The 19,642-nt window shown below is 43.8% G+C and overlaps 1 protein-coding gene across 2 annotated transcripts; it reads right to left on the bottom strand.

Annotated features, from left to right (window-relative positions):
* Positions 1 to 1,467: 1,467 nt before the first annotated feature.
* Positions 1,468 to 19,390, bottom strand: SEC13 (SEC13 homolog, nuclear pore and COPII coat complex component). Of its 2 annotated transcripts, none has more exons than XM_036738756.1 (9): positions 19,285 to 19,390; positions 16,308 to 16,352; positions 14,562 to 14,677; positions 11,779 to 11,930; positions 11,360 to 11,493; positions 9,411 to 9,544; positions 8,521 to 8,644; positions 7,384 to 7,530; positions 1,468 to 2,003 (listed from the first exon to the last, which is right to left on the bottom strand). In XM_036738756.1, the coding sequence occupies exons 1-9, from the start codon at positions 19,285 to 19,287 to the stop codon at positions 1,893 to 1,895; spliced, it is 966 nt and encodes a 321-aa protein (XP_036594651.1). In that variant the 5' UTR covers positions 19,288 to 19,390; the 3' UTR covers positions 1,468 to 1,892. The 2 variants fall into 2 exon arrangements, with proteins under 2 accessions (XP_036594651.1, XP_036594652.1); XM_036738757.1 differs by having other exon boundaries at positions 19,230 to 19,355.
* Between the last annotated feature and the right edge of the window lie 252 nt (positions 19,391 to 19,642).

The raw sequence follows: 19,642 nt of genomic DNA, 5'->3' as shown, positions 1-19,642 counted from the left end.
TTGAGAGAAATTACACTGAATTTACAACACATTTAATAACTTTAAAACATCTCCTAACTGTGAGTTATTACATGTGCTATGGTCTAGTGGCTAGATTATGAAGCTTCTCAAAGCCAAGGAACATGTGTTATCGTCCTGCATCCCAGCGGACATCGAGCAAGCGGCTCTACAATACTTGGCTAGTTTGTGGCTTTTGACTCTAGGACACAGCAAAGTATAGTCATCATCTCAGGCTCTACGGTGGTGGGAGTGGTGTGTCTTCATAGAGGAGCAGGGGGAGAATGATAATAGATGAGATGTCCTTAAAAAGGCTCAAGAGAGCGACTGTCCTCTCCTCTTGGAATCAGGACATTAGGGGTGGCACAATACATGGGAAAGAGTATGGGATCTAAGGATAGGAAGACCTGTGTTCAGATCCTCATGTTTCCTTTGTGTGAGACCTCAGGCAAAGCATTTTATCTCCTTGAGCTTCAATTTCTTTGCCTCTAAAAACAGAAATGAGAATCCTGGTCTAGCTCATCTCAGGGTTTTGATGACCAAAAAAGATACTGGATGTGAAAATCCTTTGTAAAATTGAAACTGATCCCTTTGACCCAGCAATATTCCTACTAGGTCTGTATCCCAAAGAGATCATACAAATGGGGAAAGGACCCACATGGACAAAAATATTAATAGCAGCTCTTTTTGTGGTGGCAAAGAATTAGAAATTGAGGGGATGCCCATCAATTGGGGAATGGCTGAACAAGTTGTGGTATATGAAGGTAATGGGATACTATTTATAAGAAATGCTGAGCAGATTTCAGAAAAACCTGGAAAGACATATATGAACTGATGTTGAGTGAAACAAGCAGAAACGAGAACACTGTACACAATAACAGCCACACTGTGTGACGACTAATTTTGATAGACTTAGCTCTTCTCAGCAATGCAAGGATCTAAGACAACTCCAAAAGACTCTTGATGGAAAATGCTGCCCACATCCAGAGAAAGAATTATGGAGTCTGAATGCAGACTGAAGCATACTATTTGCTCTTTTCTTGGTTTTGTTTTTTTCTTTCTTGTGGTTTTCCCCATTCATTCTAATTCTTTACAACATGACTAATGTGAAAATCTGTTTAATAAGAACACATATGTAGAGCCTTTATCAGATTACATGCCATCTTGGGAAGGGGGGAGGGAGGCAGAGAAAATTTAAAACTCAAAAGCCTATGGAAGTGAATGTTGAAAACGAAAATTACATAAATTCTTTTTTTTCCATATATTTTTTTTGGAGGGGGGAGGGCCAGGCAATTGGGGTTAAGTGACTTGCCCAAGGTCACACAGCTAGTAAGTATTAAATGTCTGAGGCTGGATTTGAACTCAGGTCCTCCTGACTCCAGGGCCAGTGCTTTATTCACTTCGCCACCTAGCTGCCCCTAAAATTAAAAAAATTAAAGGAAAAAAAAAATCGAAATTGATCACCAAAAATAGAGAATTATTATTGACTTTATTCAATTATTTTGAAAATAACCCTACCCCCCCAACACAAACCCCAAATTCTAGGGGTACACAAAAGTAGCTGATAAAAAAAATATTTTAAAATGAACAACTTTGAAGACCATTTGTAATAATTTTTCTTAAACTCTAAGCGTTCTGAACCAGTCAAGTTAACTTAGAGACCATATGAAATCATTTTAAGGCAGATGATCAATACTGTGGTTGCATCTATTTGTAGGAACATGTGATCTTACTGAATTCAGAATCATCTCATTTCCTTTCCCAGTTTGGGAAAAACCTGTTCATCAGCTGACCCGTGATGTAGCAGTTCCAGAAGTCATGGCTGAGGACAGCTGTCCTCTGGCTCCATGGCTGGGTGATTCCTTGACGTTTCTGCCCTGCTGGCACCTCCTCGGTCACTGCTCGTTTTGCTGGCCCTCTGTGATTGAAGACACTGAACCTTGGCCTTTGTTGACATCACTGATACACATCCACTGTCCATCAACTGATTCCTTCCACAGAGTAACCTGAAGGCAAAAAGTTTCATTATCATAAGGAAAATAGTTTAAAAAAATTTTTTTAAAGTGTATTTGACTCAGCAGAAGAAAATATAGCCCTGAAGATTCTCTTCAGACAAGGTGTGTCTCACATGAATGCCTTGAGGGACCTAAGTACAGAAATTGTTCTGTTCAATGCTCTCCTGAATACTGAATATGTTAAACAGGAAGCCCTGTGTTCCACAAACATGTAATGGAAGATGTCTTAGGAGAGGGGGAGGGGCTTCAGATGGATAATGAGGTCCATGTAACGTCTTAAGGAGAGGACTCTCTATTGATGATGGCGAGGTTCTCTAAAGGTTCCTTTTATTTACAAATGACGCTGCACCACCTGGCACGTTACAAAGCTGCTTCAAAGAAATAGAGAGTAATTGGAAAGACACAGTTTAACTATCCACACTGGAAAAAACAAATGCATATTGCTTAGATGACGACATTGCTTAGGAAGTATATAAAATACGTATTATACAGATTATAAAAATATAATAATAGCTGACACATAGTACGTTAAAGTTTATGAAGTGCTTTGATAAAGCCTACTAGGAGACACAGTGGCTAGAGTGCTGGGCATGGAGTCAAGATGCCCTGAGTTCAAATCCAGTTTCAGACACTCAGTAGTTGTTTGATCCTGGGCAAGTCACTAAACCTGTCTGCCTCAGTTTCCCTATCTATAAAAGAGAGATCAAAATAGCACCTGCCCTACAAGGCTGTTGTGAAGATCAAACAAAAAAAATATTTGTAAAAGTGCTTAGCACAGTGCCTGGCACACAGCAAGTGTAATACAAATGCTTAATCCTTTCCCTTCCCCACTTCATACACATTACCTCATTTGGTTCTTACGACAAACTTGTGAGGTAGCTAGAGTCGACTCCCTAACCAGACCATGAAGTAGAGAAAATGATAATGCTCAGTTACAAACGGCTCACCATTGCAAAAGCCCATTTCTTTAAAACAAATGCCCTTTTGGTAACACTGTCTGCCTATAAATTGTGGAGAATCACAGCCTCATGTAACTTCCAGGGGAGACTGAGTCCATCTAGTCCAACCACAGTTGAACAGCATGCCTGACCAGTAGTCTTTACTGCAAGAGGCAGGTCCCTTCTCTTTCTAATAGCGATACTTGTCAGCAAGTTTTTCCTTCTATCAAACCCATGACAACATCAGGGGCAAAGGAGAGATGAAGAGGGAGTGTGACTCTGCAGATGTGCACACAAGACTGTACTGAAGAACTATTGCTACTCCATCATCACTGGGATTGGCAAGGACCACCCAAGGGATGCCTCTGGCTCTGGTTGGTTCTCTGTGGAGGATTTTTTTTGGAAAACAAGGATAAGCACTGTGTGGCACAACAAAGTATGAATTCAGGGTTTGGGATTCATTTGGTGGAGGAAGTAAAGAAAATATGGAAACTACAATCTTTTAAAATAAAGGTACTTATTTTAATCTCAAAGAAAGGCAACCTAAGGTTTCTGTTCCTTTTTTCACTTAGTGGAAGGGAAGTGCCCTACAGCAGTGGTGTCAAAGAGAAACGGGGGGCCACAACACCATACAGAAGGATCCTCATGGAGTGCAGATTGACTTAGAAAACCATCTATTAACAATGTTTTACTGTATATTCATTTTTTCAAATATTTCCCAATTGCATTTGAATCTGGTTTTGGCAGGAGTAAACCAGTGTCTGACACCTGCCCTTGATGAGGTAAGTTCAGGTTGCCACAAAAACTCCTTCTCCGGGAGCAGGAAGGTTCAGTTTCTACTTTTCTCATGAAGTTTTTTTTGACCAATTCCAATTTTAATGATCTTTCCTTGTTATGAGTTCATAGCATTTATTTTCTGTATCACTTTCCTGGGGAGAGTTTGTCCAACACTATGTTGTATACTGAACAATACTGAACTAGTTATCAAAGACTGGAAAACCAGGTTCATGGCGCCCTTGATGCTGACTGATGAGGTCTGGTTAAGTGTTGCTTTACTCCCGTCATTTAGCTTTTCACATAAGTATGTCTTATTTCACTCCAGAAGAGCTTTGCCCCTAAGCTCCTACCTCTCCTGCTACAGGCCCTGCCGTCATTCCGTTCCCCAGGCTCACAGGTGCCCAGCCCCCCAACGCCTCCCCTTCCCTCACTCACCCATTTCTCATCAGTTGCCAAGTTTTGTGGATCCTGCCTCTAAACTGCCTCTCACGTCCATGTGTTCTCCAGCCGCCTGCCAGCTCAGGCCTAGCACATTTCTCCTGGATTATTGCTACAGCCTCCTACTTTGTTTTTCCTGCCCTCCCCAGTCCATTCTCCATAGCAGTCTACCTGAGATTCCTAAAGCACCGGTCAAACCACATCACCCCTGATGAAGATGTTCCAGTGGTTCCCTCTTGTCTCTAGGGCATGAGGTCAACTCTTCTGTTGGGCATTTAAAACCCTCTGTAGCCTGGCTCCAGCTGCCTGCCCTAGGTTTAGGTACGTATCGTTCCCTCCCCACCTCACTCCATGGCGCAGCCAGGCTGGGCACCTGCTCTTCTCCATGCTTTTTGTGTAAGTCTCTTCTTCCTCCCTCCCTGGCACCTTCTGGCTTCTCCCTTCAAGGCTCAGTTAAAGTGCCGCCACCTATTGGAAGCTTTTCCTGCTTTCTCCATTTGTTAATGCTCTTCTTTCTAAAATAACTTTTTAGATTTTATATTTACTCACCTGGGTAAATGCTGCTTCTCCTGCCCCCCACCACTGCCCCCTCAGCAGAGACTGTCAGCTTTTTGTCTGTTTCCCCAGCTCAAAACTGCACACAGTAGTACCTGATACATACTTGCTGAATTTAACTGAGCACATGCACAAACACATACAGAAGGAAGCAGAACCAAGAAAATAACGTTTCACAAATAATGTCTTCCTGAAACCTAGAGTATGTGTTCTCCCAACCCTCCCCCTTAGTAATCCGGCACTCTTTTCCATCTTTGTGTCCCCAGGGACAGCATGTGGTACACAGAAGTTGCTTAATAAACCCTTGTATGACTCCATGAAGTGACCTGCAAAGGCTCTCCACAGACAAATGTCTCTCCATCTCTAACCCTAAGCCTTGGACTGTCCACAGACCAACCCAATTTATACCACGTGGTATGAAAGATAGACTGGAGACAGGGAGACTCTTGAGGAGGCAACAGCAGCTGTCCAGGTGCGTGGGTGCTGAGAGCCTGTCCTAAGGAGGGGAAGGTACAGATGCCTCGACTAACTGATACAGAACCAGCAAGAAACATGCGAGAAGAGAGGAGAGAGTCTGGTAACAGCTAGGGCCTGACCACAGGTAGCATCAGTGACCAAAACAAAGAAGTGGAGATAATGAGCCTGAGATCTTTGTAGTGATGGATGGTGTGAGCTCAGGAGAGAAGCCAGGGCTGCCCAGGAGTAGGAACATCTGCTGGGCATGAGTGCCACAGGTAGCATCAGTGACCAAAACAAAGAAGTAGAGATAATGAGTCTGAGATCTTTGTAGTGATGGACAGTGTGAGCTCAGGAGAGAAGCCAGGGCTGCCCAGGAGTAGGAACATCTGCTGGGTATGAGTGCTGATGTGCGCGAAGCCCTGCGCTAAGTGCCAGGAACACAAATACAAGCCAGCGAGTCACTCCCCACTCTTCATGGAGCTTATAATCTATTGGGGGGGCTGGAAGGTGATGAGAGAGGGGGAGAAGGGGACAAGGCCATGGGGCAGAGCCAGAAGAGTGTAGGGAGGGAAGGAGGCCAAGGACAGAGTGTGGAGACACACTCACCTTAAAGGGCTGGGAAGAACAGGAGCCAATGTAAAAAGAGAAAGAGCCAGGGGAGGGTAGTGTCTATAAAGCCCAGGATAGAGATACTGTCCAGGAGGGGGTGGTCAGCAGTGTCAATGCTACAGAGATCCAGGAGGGCAAGGACGTAAAGGTAGCAGATTTTTAAGATAACTTTTCCCAACAAAACTTATTTTAAAATATCACTTGGTTTTTTAAGATGGATGTTCCCATACTTTTGTAACAGCTGGTTTCTGTAACAGACGTCACTGTGCTTCTGAGGTTTGGCCCAGCTGAAGACCTATTTATTCCGCAAAGCCTGCCCCAATTTTTCTTGCCTGTAGAGATATCACATTACTCTGACCTAAAGAGGTCAATTAGTAGCATACACGCTAGCACCAAATCATAGCCTGTCTTGTGTTAATCTAATTACTTCACGTATGTATGGCTTGAATCCCTGATGAGATCATGAACTTGACAGGCAGGAAGCATGTCATATATTGTATATATAATAATACTGTCTCCCCTGCAGCCCCCACCCCACCTCAGGTACAAAAGATGTGCTCAATTAGGACTTTAATAAATTTACAAAGTGGCTTTCTTCGTGTTTGGGAACATTTAAAAAAATCTCTTCCCCTCCCTGGGGGTTTCCTCCCCCCTCCTTTCCCCCCAAACTGAGTTGAAAAATCACTGGCTTGTTTAAGATAAAAACTAGTCATGTGTGCCCCCCACCTTCCTACTTCCCGCCCTCCTGCTCTCAATCTAGACAAAATAAGAAAGCCAAATCTTGATTGGAAAAAGATCAATGCTACCCTCTAGTGGTCAAAATACAGATCATTCATTCTTGGAGGAGGGAGACATTAATTTCCATTTAGGTTTTTGTCTGTTCAAAGTCTTTTTTGAATGCAAATCAGGGTGACAAGATGGAAATAGCTGATGTGGGAGGGGCTGGAGGAAGGCAGGCAACTATAAAACATTACTAGTGGAGCTGTGCTTTGGTCTAATCATTCTGGAAAATAATTCAGGAAAATGCAAGCAAGTCTCTAAACTGTTTAGCCCTTTTAATCTAGAGATCCCACTGCATATTCTCCAAGGAGGTCATATATACCAAAATAGTCACAGGAGTAGTTTTTTTATGGTAGTAAACAAACAAACCTAGAAACAAAGTGGGCGCCCACTGATTACATGGCTGAACTGATAAGTGCTATGATGGAATATCATTGTGCCATAAGAAATGTTAAATGTGCACAATTCAGAGAAACATGGAAAGGTTTATATGTACTGAGACAGAATGAGGAAAGAAGGAAAGGGAGAACGACAGCCATTGTGACAATACCAAAAGAAACCAAACTCTGGGAAAGAGATGAAGAAATCTACTTCTCTCCTCCCACTGGGCTAGGTGTGGGTGTCAGCAGATGACACTGGGTGCAGAATGTTGCATATTTATATGTGTGTGTGTTTAAGATTGTGAAATGACTGTGATGTAAAAACAAAAGGCATCAATCACTTTCTTTAAAAAGAATCTTTGATGTCTCCCTATCCCCCAACTGTGAGGCCCCTCAATCCAGGAGCTGAAGGATTTCAAATGAGAGAACACTTACTTTGTTGTCTCCTCCTGAAACAGCCAGGATGTTGGCTGTGATAGACCAGCTCACATGCCACACAACATCATTGAACTTGTGCAGTAATCTGGGAGACCACGTGTTTCCAGAAGCATCATCACAGGTCCAGATGAACACTCGACCATCCTAGAAAAAAGTGCAGTTAGCAGTGGTTCCTTGGGGCTCAGAGGACACCTATGCTGGGCATCTGTAGTGTCCCCCTCCTAGGATGACTGGCAAAGGCTTTCACTGGGGCTACTGTCTCACTTTCCTTAGGAACTTAAATTTAAAAGGATAGGAAACAAAACAAAACACAACCTTTTATGTCCACACCCAAATCAGTTTCATATAATGAAAATGGGGAAGTTTTCACGCCACCAAATTAGACTTTCTTGCTCTTAGGCTCCAGGCCCAACCTCCCTCCATTGTCCCAAAGACAGCTCTCCCTTCAGATGGGGTCACAAGAGATTACTTTCTCTGGTTACCTTATTTTTTCCTTTGATGTAGCTGACTCCACTTTTCCTTGGTCTATTCTGCTAACCCTAAGTTTGGACAGACCAAAGACTTGGACAAATCTACCCTCCTATATCTGTTAAATCCTGTCAACTCTGGAATTTCCTCAGTTGACTGAGTATAACTGTCTAGATCAACCAACAAGCATTTATTAGGCATCTACTATGGGCACTGGGCAGATAACGAGGCTACAAAGACAAAAATGAGACTGGTATATCATTTCCAACTGAGGACAAGAAGAAAAATGACACAAAAAAGAAACAACACATTTATTCTAGGTTCTAGAAGAAAATGGTCACATGTCTTAGATGGCACCAACTATGGCTGACCGCATCTCTAGCAGGTAGATTAACAACCAATGAGGAAACTGCCATTCTCACTGTCTGTCATGCTGCTGCTGGTGGTTTTGTTAACTGGTTGCTTTCCTCAGCAGACTGAAGCCTGCTCTCTGGTCTCCTATTCTCTTTGCCCTCCAAAGCTGGACAGTTCCTGTCTCTGGTTCACTGTGAATCTCAGAAGTGTCTCTCACAAAGGACGGGACTCACAAAGTATGAGGCCAGTTATCCCGTTTGTCACCTCAAAGACAATCACATGACCACTCTTCTTTGTACACTGGGGGCTCACCTGGGAGCAGCTGGCAATGGTGCTTGTTGGCAGGCCAATGGAGGGGGCCCAGGCAACATCTCGGACCCAGTCACTGTGAGCTTCCAGCTTCTGATCCTCCTTCCACTGACCATCCTCCTCCTCCCTAAAGGGCAGACAAGAAGAAAGTGAGGAAAGCAGCCCATAGCCTGCTGTCTTCTTGAAAGGCTGTTTTTTTTTTTCCTAAGTGAACAATGATGCTTCTCAGTACTGGGCTGTTTGGATAATGGGATTTTTCCTCAAACCAATATACCACAAACTGGTGTATTATATTAAGCATCCACTTGGGGGATGGTGAGCTCTCTATTCTTTTGGGCATCAAGGTGGCACCGTAGGTAAGAGCACTGAATCTGGATATCAGGGAGACTTGAGTTCAAATCTTGAATCTGATACCTAATGGCCATGTGACTGAGTGAATCATTTGGCCTCTGTCTGCCTCAGTTTTGTCATCTGTAAAATAGGGACAGTAAGGACATCTACCTTATAGGGTGGTTGTGAGGATCAAGTGAGCTAACATATATAAAGCACTTTGCAATCCTTAAAGTATACAGATTATATAATTATTTAGATTTTTTCCCTCTCAGTCTGTTGAAATCTATTTAATATAACTAACTGCATCCTGCAAAAAGGCTGCCCCCGAGGACAGTTCTCTTGAGGACGCGATGACTCTTACCAAATGTCTTAAGATTATGAAGAGAGATCAGTTTCAGAACCCACTGACACAGTGAGGGCTTTGAGGGAAAACATTTTGGAATATAATAAAGAGGCAAAGGAGACAGCCTTGTTTAAACTAAGCTGGCAACACCAGCTGGCGTCTGGGGGAACAGCAAGGACAAACCAAAGACCCCAAGTCCCCCGGAGGGCCCACCTACTTCCATAGCTTGACCAGGTTGTCACAGCCGCCTGAGGCAAACTTCTTGATGTAGTTTGGCTTCTGTCCAGACGGCTGGTCTACCAGGCTCCCGGGGATGACAGCAGGAGCCCAGCTCACAGCATTGCAGCCAATCTGAACAGAGGGAAGCAAGACGCTACTTGGCTTTCTACCCCACAAATTAACAGGATGGTTCACTTGCAAGGAAAGAGTAGTTACTCTATGAGGAAGATGCAGGGCACAGGCTTCCCTTAAATTCCAGAAGCCAATCATATGAAGTAATTCAACACAATGAGCATTTATTTAGTGCCTATTAACTGTGCAGAGCATTGTGGTGGGTGTTGTAGACTTAAAGACAAAAGTAAAAACAGTCCCCACCCCCAGGTAGCTAATATACTACAACGGAAACAGATCAATACAGACACAACTGGTGGAGAAAGGAGAGAGCACAAACAACTAGGGGGATCAGGAACAGCTTCCTGTAGGTGGCACCTGAGTTAAGTCTTGAGTTAAGCTAGGGATTCTAATGGAGGTAGAGAGGGAGTCAAAGCATAGAGAAAAATTATCCTGGGTTCATTAGAATTTTCTAAATGGACTATTCAGGAGAGAAGAAATGGCCAAGCCCTGACAGCAAGACTCCCAGGGCTCTTTTACACATGTGCAAGGTTTGAAGTGGATTTAGGAATCTGCAAAGAAACTGTCTAGGCTTTCAGCCACCTGCTTTAAGATTTCAGCTGAGCTGATGTTAGTTGTATTTGGAGTAATGAAAATCTGGAACTGACTTGTTCTATTTCTTTTGTCTATCACTAGCTTTATGGCCTATTATTCCCTGGTCAGTGATCAAAGGTCCTGAACAGGCAGTTTTCAAAAGAAGAAATACAAGCTCTCAACAACCTTATGAAAGACTGCATAAAATCAATGACTTTAAGAGAAATGAGAATGAGAACAACTCTGAGGCCTCACTGCCTTCCCATCTGATTGGAAAAGATGACAAAGATCAGAATGGTAAGTGTGGGTGGGGCTGTGGTAAGACAAGCAGCACTGCAAACTGGTCCAATCATTATGGAAAAAAATTTGGAATGACACTCAAAGTTATTCAAGTGTACACACTCAAGTATGTTGACACTTTCTTACCAGGACCATGCATCTATTCCTACAAAGTCAAAGACAGAGGGAGAAGTTTCATATACACAGAAAGTTATACCACCTCTTCTGACTTCAGAACTCTGATCAATGCAGTGAACTCTTGTGACTTCAGAAGAATAATGGCAAAGCATCACTCTTCCTACTTCTCCCAAGGTCATGTGTATAGGATGAGGAAAAATTTTCAAACGTGGCCAATGTTTATCTCAAATGTACATATTTGGTAGAAGGGAAAGTTCTATGAGGGCTGAGAGAAGGACAATGGAGTCACTGTGAAGTCAATAGTGCTGTATAAAAAAGCATCAATAAAACATTTAAAAAGAAAAAAATACTCCCTTGCTTGCTTTAGTTTTAATGCTTTGGAGTTGAGGGAAATGAATTCCCCAACATCGTCATAGCCAAATGGTGCACTCAAGGGTTGCCAGCCTATGGCAGTGCTTCGAAGATGCCCCATGGATGAATAGCTACTGCCACGTCCCTGCCCTTGCCACTTATGAGAGTGGCACGTGTTAACTAACCCTCCCAACCCAAGCAAGCCAGCACCATACGCCACCCAGTCTGTAATGGGCACTATGCCTCCCTACCTCCTCCAGCATGCAAGAATGACAAATTTTTATCAAGTTAGCACCTGATACCCTTAGTCTCCTGGATAAACTTAGCGTGGAAAAAATGGAATCTCTTCCCATTGCACTGACCTTGGGTTAAGTTGATTATTTCTCTAAGACTTGGGTTGTTCCCTGCTACTCTGGAGGCAAATTGCTTGAAACTGCCTGTAATGAAATTGCTGCCCGAATGCACAGGACTTACGGTGTGCGCGTTGTTGATCTTCTTCACCTCCCACTGACCCTCGCCGCTGTAGCTCAGCAGGGAGATGGCCCCGTCAGAGCTGCCACAGGCAAGAAGGAGCCCATAGTCATGGGGGGCCCAGCATACCGAGTTCACTGTTGGAAGAACAGTGACAGTGAGAAATGAAGAGTGTCCCAAGCAGGAGAGAGAAGCAGGGAAAGTCCACTCGAGGCATTAGGGGGAACTGGAGAATGGGATGTTTTTCTAGCAATGGGACAGACTAGAGAGAAGGCAACCCAATACCAGCAATAGGGAAACATGTGAGTAAAAAGAGAGAAAATCAAGATGAGGGGCTGGAGAAAAGGCATTGTTTCAGATGTACGAAGGTCCCATAATTACATATTTCTTGATGCGCCCTTTCCCATCGGACCACGTCATACCTGACGAGTCATGTCCTGTGTACTCATATGTTTTTTCCCACGTGCCATTTTCTTCTTTCCAGATGATGACTTTCCGGTCATAGGAGCACGAGGCTAAGATGTTTCCATACATAGGATGAGCCCAGGCCACTTGCCATACAGGGCCTTCGTGACTATACGAAAGACCAAAGATTTATAAATTGCCATAAAGGGATTTGGGAATTTGTCACCCAACATTCTGGGTTCACAAATAGACAGATTTGAAAATGGCTTCCTGAGGTGCACAGTATAGCAGGAAAGAACACTGGATTAGGATCACAGTTTTAAGGCTGAAAAGGACCTTGGCTGTCTAGTCCAACCCCTTCATTTTACCAATGAGGAAACAGAGGTCCAATGAGGTCAACAACTCGCCCAAAGTCACCAAAAAGTTGGGCTCTGAATCTAGGTGCTGCTGTTCTGAATTCAGTCAATACTCTTTCCATTGTACTCCACAGGAATCCTGCCTCTGTAATCCCAGGGGAGTCCTTCTGCTCTCAGAGACTTAGTTTCCTAACCGGTAAAATGGGGGTGGGCCAGGGGTGGATTAGACTAGATTTTAAAGGTTCCTGCCAGCTCTATTCTATAGTTTTACTATTGGCTAAGACAATGGCTAAGGACAAAATTGTTCATGTAAGTAATAGAAACAATGGCTTTTCCCAAAATGTCCAGTGCTAGGGAGAACCATAGCATTTCAGAGCTCCAAGGGACCCTAGAGATAGTCTTACCCATGGTTTATGACCTATAGATTCAGATGTGAACTGTTATTTGTTCTTAGCTCTAACAAAACAAACATTATGGATAATGAGTTTTTCAAATATATGTAGATGCCATTATAATTAATAAAATATGAGTTAATTTTAAAGTATTACCAAATTAATAGAAGCCTCACTGAACACAAACCATATAACTATCAGATGAGGGGGTGCAACATTTTTTAAAGTTATAAATGGGTTTTGAGGCAGTGTGGTAAAGGGCAAAGAGCAAAGGACTGAGAATCAGAGGCCCTGGATTCTCTCTTGACCTCAGTTTTCCTCATTTATAAAATGGGAGGAGGTTTGGCTTAGATGACCTTTAGAGTTCCTTTGAGTTCTCAATCTATGATCTGATATGTCTGCTTAAAAGAAGCTGGGAACCACAGATCTAGTCCATCTCCTTTAATTTACAGATGGGGAGACACAAGCCCAAAAATATACTAACTTGTTTAAGATCTCACATAGGTAGTAAGGGTAGAGCTGCGACTAAAATCCGTGTTTCTTGCTTCCCAGCAGGCAGAGGTAAAATAGCAGCCACACCATTCTCCTAGGATCCCAGGTTTATAACTTGTATCATCCGTGATTCTCTCTCTCCCTTATTCCTTCTCCCTACACACCTAATTGGTTGCAAGGTCTTGTCTGCTCTATTCCATACCTCTCCTATCCCCTTCTCTCCACCCTAACAAGGCTCTCATCACTTCTTACCTGGCCTATAACAATAACAATCTCCCAACTGGCATCTCTTTTCAGTCTCTCTCTTCTCTAACTCATCCTGTACATGGCTGGCAAAATCATATTCCTAAGGTCTGACCATGCTACTTACTCACTTATTCAAAAATCTTCAGCGGCTTTCCATCGTCTCTTGGATAAAATATAAACTGCTCCACTGGCTCTGAAGGTCTTCCGCAATCTGGCTCCAACAGACTGGCAGCCTTTTTTCATATTTCTTCCCTCCACAGGATAGAAGTTACTGGACAACTTTCTGTTCACTGAGCTTGGTAACCCTGTTTCCACGCCATGCCTTTGCACAGAAGGCTGCCTCTGATGTAAGGGATATAATCTGCCCTCATCCCTGCTCCTCAGAACCCGTCCTCTCCTTTCAGCCTCATCCCAGGCATCTTCTCTGTGAAGCATTCTCCAACCCCCCTGGTTGCTAGTGCTCTCTCCCTCCTCCACCTTGTCTTTACTTAGCAGTACATATGTTGTATCTAAAGCCCTTGAGGGCAGATGGTTTCACTTCTGTCTTTGCATCTCCAATGCCTAGAATATAGCAAGTCTTATTGAACCGGACTGCCCCAATGTTTCCTGGGCCCCACTGCTTGGGCCCAAAAAGAGGCCACCCTCATCTTCATCAGTCTCTACAAATCCCAGGCAGCTGTCCTCCCTTTGGTTTACTGGGCTAATGGCTTGACCTGGGCACAGTAAAAGAACTGATAATAAAACCATGACTAGATCGATTTCTACTACCACTGATGCTCCTATTGGTGCTGGACTGAACACAGAAGAATTACTATTGACTCTTTTCTAAGCACAGGCATAAATACCAATTCAATGTAGGGAAGAATAAAGAATTTACAAGAACTGGTCCTAGCAATCTATCAATAGTACTTCTTTGTTTTGCTTGTATTTTTAAAAAATCATGAACTAAGCATTTCAGTTACAATTTGGGAAACCAAGAACCCTTCTCAACTGTCTGAAGGCACATTATCCAATTTCTTTGTGCCTCATTTTCCCCAACTGATTAACTCCTGCTTTATGAATCATTATGGATATTATTCCAATGAAGCCATTTCCTTTAAAGAGCTAATGCTGGAACCACTTTGGGCAAAACAAGGATTTTAAAGGCAGAGATATGCTCTGTAGGATGATGGCCTCCTCTCCATCCTCTCTGATAAACACATAAGATTCTCATAAAATCTGGATTCTTATTTCATTTTCCAAAGCCTAGTGTATAAGATATGAGCAGCAAAACCCCACCCCCCCCCAAATTTTTTCAGTGTTGGACATACTCACCCCCTTAGGTCAGCAATGAGAATCTGACCCCCATTCCGCACATCAAAGATTTTGACAGATCTATCTGATGAGCAGGTTGCCAAGCGGGTGCCATAATAGTCCATCTGGGCATCGTGCTGAATATGGAAGAGAAAAATCAGGAGATCTGTAGACTTCAGAGGTTCATACCCATTATTACTAAGGCAGAGATTTTAAATTTGAAAAAAAACAAAAAAACAAAAACAAAAACAAAAACCAAACCAAAAACACTGTTCAAGCCAATTCAGTCCCAGAGAAATCTGAAGGAAGGACTATAAATTGTGTTCTGCAATATAAAATGTTCTTCTTAAAGTGAGAAGATTAAAGACACAGCTAGTGTTAAATATTTAAAATCCCTTTACACCTTGTCAGTTTAATACATAGTTGCATTTTCTTAGTGTGTATCATGACCCCACCATAGGTGAGCTCCTGGAGGGCAGAGACCCTGTCTTGTTCACTTCTATATTCCTAGGATCTTATCTAGCACACAGGACATAAATTCAAAATGCATAATAAAAGGTTACTGAATCTGAAAGACAGGCTAGAACCGTTCTTTTATTCCCTCTTCCCACAATCTTAACCACCCATATACCTTTGTTGTTCCTTTCCCGCAAAATATTTCAGACACCTTTACCATATATACTGGCTGCGCTGTTGACTTGTACCATAGGAATTTCAAGCAACTCTCTGTTTCCTGTAATAACTAGGTTTATTAGACTAAGTGAGCTTATTTATTTCATACTAACATTCTGCCCCAGCCATTTACTTTCCAATTTCCTATCCAAGCTGGACCATAAGAAGTCACTAAAGTATTAAAGGAAAGTATTGACTCCTCTTCAGGAGATCAAGGCCCAAACCCTTGTTTCCCTCAGGTTCTGGCCAAATCTGGATCTCTTAAGTCTTATGGCTATATTTTCTCCTTTCTGACAATTGCTTCATAGCCTTTGCAGACCTTGAATGTGTGGCATCACAGCCAACAAAATAACCCAGGATGGGGACAGCAAGGTGGTGCAGTGAGTAGAGCACCGGCCCTGGAGTCAGGAGGACCTGAGTTCAAATGTGGCCTCAGACACATGACACACTTACTAGCTGTGTGACCTGGGCAAGTCACTTAACCCCAATTGCCCTGCCTTCCCCCCTGCAAAAAACAAACAAACAAACAAAAAACCCAGGATGTGAAACACTTTTAGAAGAAGGTCTGGAAAAAGAAAAGCCAGCTGCCAGTCACTGTGTGGCCCAGTAGATAAACTGCTGAAAGTTAGAATGGAAAGTAACAACTGTCTCTATCCCAGGATTTCTTAAACTGAGGATCTCCATCTGTAAGCTTTCAACTGCAATTCAGGGTAACTGGTTTCCTTTGTAATTTTGCATATTTTGTTTTATGCATTTAAAAGCATTATTTTGAGAAGGGGTCCCTAGGCTCCTTTATCAGACTGCTGCCAAAGGGGACCATGACACAAAAAAAGGTTAAGGCCTTTTACTCTATGTTGACACAACAACTTCTCAAGCAATGGGAGCATTTCTGAAGAGGACTTGTTACTCTAAGAAAGGCTGGATGTGGTCTTCTAATGGCTGAACACTAGAGTTTGGCAAATTCTCAAAAAAACCTCCGAAACCATTTTGGTTCATAAACTAACACATCAAAACTACATAATTAAAAATAAAAACTCTGCCATCCCACAGGAGTGTCAGTTTCAGATTTAAGTAATTGTTAAATGGAATACTCACAATCATGTCCTCATGGGAGGTATCCACAGTGTTAATGACCGACACCTAAAACCAAAGATTACATTAAATTGATAATGGCAATTATAAAGCAACCTCCTCAGGAATCTGATCCATTATTTCCAGCTAATGGTCCCCAATCATTTCAAAATTTTCTCAGTATAAACTTCCAACAATTACAGTCTATGGTCACTTTCTACATCATTTGCTTTCCGTACAAATTGGATCAGATCCCCTTCCTCTCCAATCTTGGGCCACAATCCTCCTGGGGTTGCTACTCAACATACCAGTTCTGACTGGGTGAAGTCATCCATCCAGCACTGGAGGCATACCTGTGTGCTAAGCAGTCTGTAGAGCACACGTGGATTACGATGACTACAAGACATCTAGGGCTATCGATGCTATTCCCATAGTTTTCTGCCTCTGTAAATTCCATCCATCGTTCAAGGCCCAACTGAAGATCCTACCTGCTCTAGGCAGCGTTCTCTGGCCACCCTCACAGAACAAAAGGGACCTGGGCCTCCTGTGAATTGCAAGACCACTTCTTGTCTCTTACAGAGCTTGTGACATCTTGCTTTATGTGAGTTACTGATGTGTGCGTTAGCCTGCAAGCTGTCAGTATTCTCCTCATTTTGTAATTATTTTGTGTTTTACATTTGCCCATTTGCCCATGTCGTTTCCCCTTCCCTTCAAAAGAAGGAATGCTCTAAGGAGGCAGCAATTTTTTTCCTTTTTGTCTTTTTTATCCTTAGTTCAGAACAATGCCTGGCTCACCGCAAGTTCTTAATAAATGCTTCCTGAATTGAATGGAATTTTGCACTGGCCTACAAATTCTTTGTGGTAGGGTTTATGTAAAACACTTTGTAACCACGAAGTATTATGTATATGGCAATTATTAATAATAACGGACTACCAATACAAATACCTGAAGCACTAAAGTATGGCCAATATTAAAATTATATGAAAAAAGCAAAATTGCACACTTAGGTGTAATATGGCTTTTTCTTACAACTTCATCCATTTCAACTTTTCCTGTTTAAATCCACTAGAAAAATATCATAAGATTTAGTATTCTTTATTTTAGAACAGTGAAGGCAAGGACTGGATACAGGGGTAGGACATAAGCAAAGTCTGTTATAGCACCAAGTAGCAGAATGGAGTGAATATATTTTTGTTTACCAAATTAAAAAAAATCAAAACTAGGGGCCACCTCTTGAAGCTTGCAAGAGGGAACTGTGGAGGAAATAAAATAGGTATTCTATATGATGAATTGTCTTGGCTCTGGGCTCTCTCTTCTGACTATTCCCCCATGCCTGGAATGCTCTCCCTCCTCTGTTTTTATTACTGACCTTCCTGGCTTGCTTTAAGTCCCAACTAAAATTCCACCTGCTACAGAAAGCCTTCTCCAATCCCCTCTTAATTCTAGTGCCTTCCCTTTGTTAATTATCTCTTATTTATTCTGTATATGGTTTGCTGTTTGCAGGTTGTCTCCACCATTGGATTGTGAACTCCTCGAAGGCAAGGGTACATCTTTTGCCTCTGTTTATATCCCCAGCACTTAGCACAGTAGTAGTACAAAGAAGGCACTGAATAAATGTTTACTGATTGATAAAACAGTTATAGATGATAAAAATATAATTTGAAATATAGCTACATTAATGGAAGACTCACGATATGTTATTAAGGTTAACTTATGGATGTTCAGAATTTATTCCTAACTTTTGCAGCATAAGAATGTAGGGAGAACAAGGACGACTTTCCTCCTAAATGTCCCAGAGGGAAACCAACCTCGGAGGTACAACGTTCCTCAGGATGAACTGTGGCTTGGTATCAATATAGCAATTTATATACATAGTCTAAAAGATGATTTGCTTCCTAACTCAATTAATTATTTGGACTTTGATAAACAACACCACGTGGCAGGGCTCACTCATAAAAGATCGAGCCTAAGCCACAAACTTAAGACTTAAAGAAGAGTCATAAATCAGAGCTGGAGGTGACCAGAGTCCAGGCTGGACTGCTCAGGATCACACCAAATGTTAAGCCTCGACTAGAAACTGCCAGTTCAGTGTTATTTTCGGGGCATTATGTGACTCTATTTCTCATTATAAATGATTCTTTCCTTATCACGTACAGGGTTCCAACCTGGGTTCGGGGCCGGGTGTCCCAAGTCTCAGTTAAGGCTGCACTAAGACTTTTGGGACATCCTGTATAATTGACATTGACTGCATCTTAAACCATATCCCAACCATCCCCTTAAGTGGCTCAGACGTCTTCCACCACACGAGAAGCTCTGGACTTAACTTTGGGGCTGAAAGCTCCACTACCGCGATTTCTCCCCCACCTCTGCCCCCTCCCCCCCAGGGGGGGCTAAATTCGCTTCCCCTCCCCAGAAATCCCGGCGCCCGTTTCTGCCTCTCCTCGGCCGTTGACACGTTTCCTCCGAACCCGGGGCGGCCTCTAGCTCTCCGGGGTCCAGCCCCGATGCTTGGTCCGCACAAAGTGCTTCCTAGAGGCCGGTTTCACGAGTGGTTGAAGAGCCACGTCTCTGCCCCACCCAGGCGAACGCTGACCCGCCAAGACCAGGGAGGCCGGGGCGTCTTCTCTTGTCCAGACCCTTTACACCGGGACGAGCAGGAGCAACCCCGGAGATCAGGAGACTTTGGTCCAGCTGGACCAGAGCTGGGGCCGCCGCCCCGGGATGGGGCGGCGGGGGGGGGAAGGTACCTAGTCGCCCCCGTTCTCGGACCGGGGCAGGGGCCAGGTAGGCTGGGCCCGTTGTCCCCATCGGCTCCGGGCCTGCGGGTCTCCTCACACCCCGGCCGGGAGTCCGGCCCTCAGTCCCGGGCCGGGAGGGGGAGGGGTGAGGGAAGCGGCGGCCCCTCGGACCCGTGCCCTGCCTCCCCCCCTGCACCTCCTCCCCACCTGGGTCCACGCCGGGGACTCCCAAAGCCGAGCTCGCAGAGCAGAGGGCTCTTACCATGGCGGCGGCGGCGGCGGCGGCGGTGGTGGTGGAGGTCCCCGGGTTCGGACGTGGCAGCTCCTCCCGGTGGTGGCGGCGCCCAGGACGGGTCACTTCCGGTGCCGCTGTCAGAGCGCAGAGGAGACAGATCCGGGCTTGTCCTCCAGGGAGAGGCTTCCGGAGGGGAAACGCAGCGATCGCACGAAAGTTCCGAGGCATCTCAAGTCGGCGCCTCTCGTGCTGCGCAGGCGCAGAAATCTAGACACGCGCAGCGGGCTGGAGCATCTTGGTTTCGTCTCTCCAGATCTTATGGGTTGATAAACTTGTAGCTGAGGAGGGAACCTTAGGTAGAGGTCATGGAATCAGGGATTTAGAG

Source organism: Trichosurus vulpecula, chromosome 9, assembly GCF_011100635.1.
Source record: "Trichosurus vulpecula isolate mTriVul1 chromosome 9, mTriVul1.pri, whole genome shotgun sequence".
NCBI classification, from domain to species: Eukaryota; Metazoa; Chordata; class Mammalia; order Diprotodontia; family Phalangeridae; genus Trichosurus; species Trichosurus vulpecula.
The sequence above is the reverse complement of the archived record's forward strand: the minus strand, read 5'-3'. Positions and strand labels throughout refer to the sequence as shown.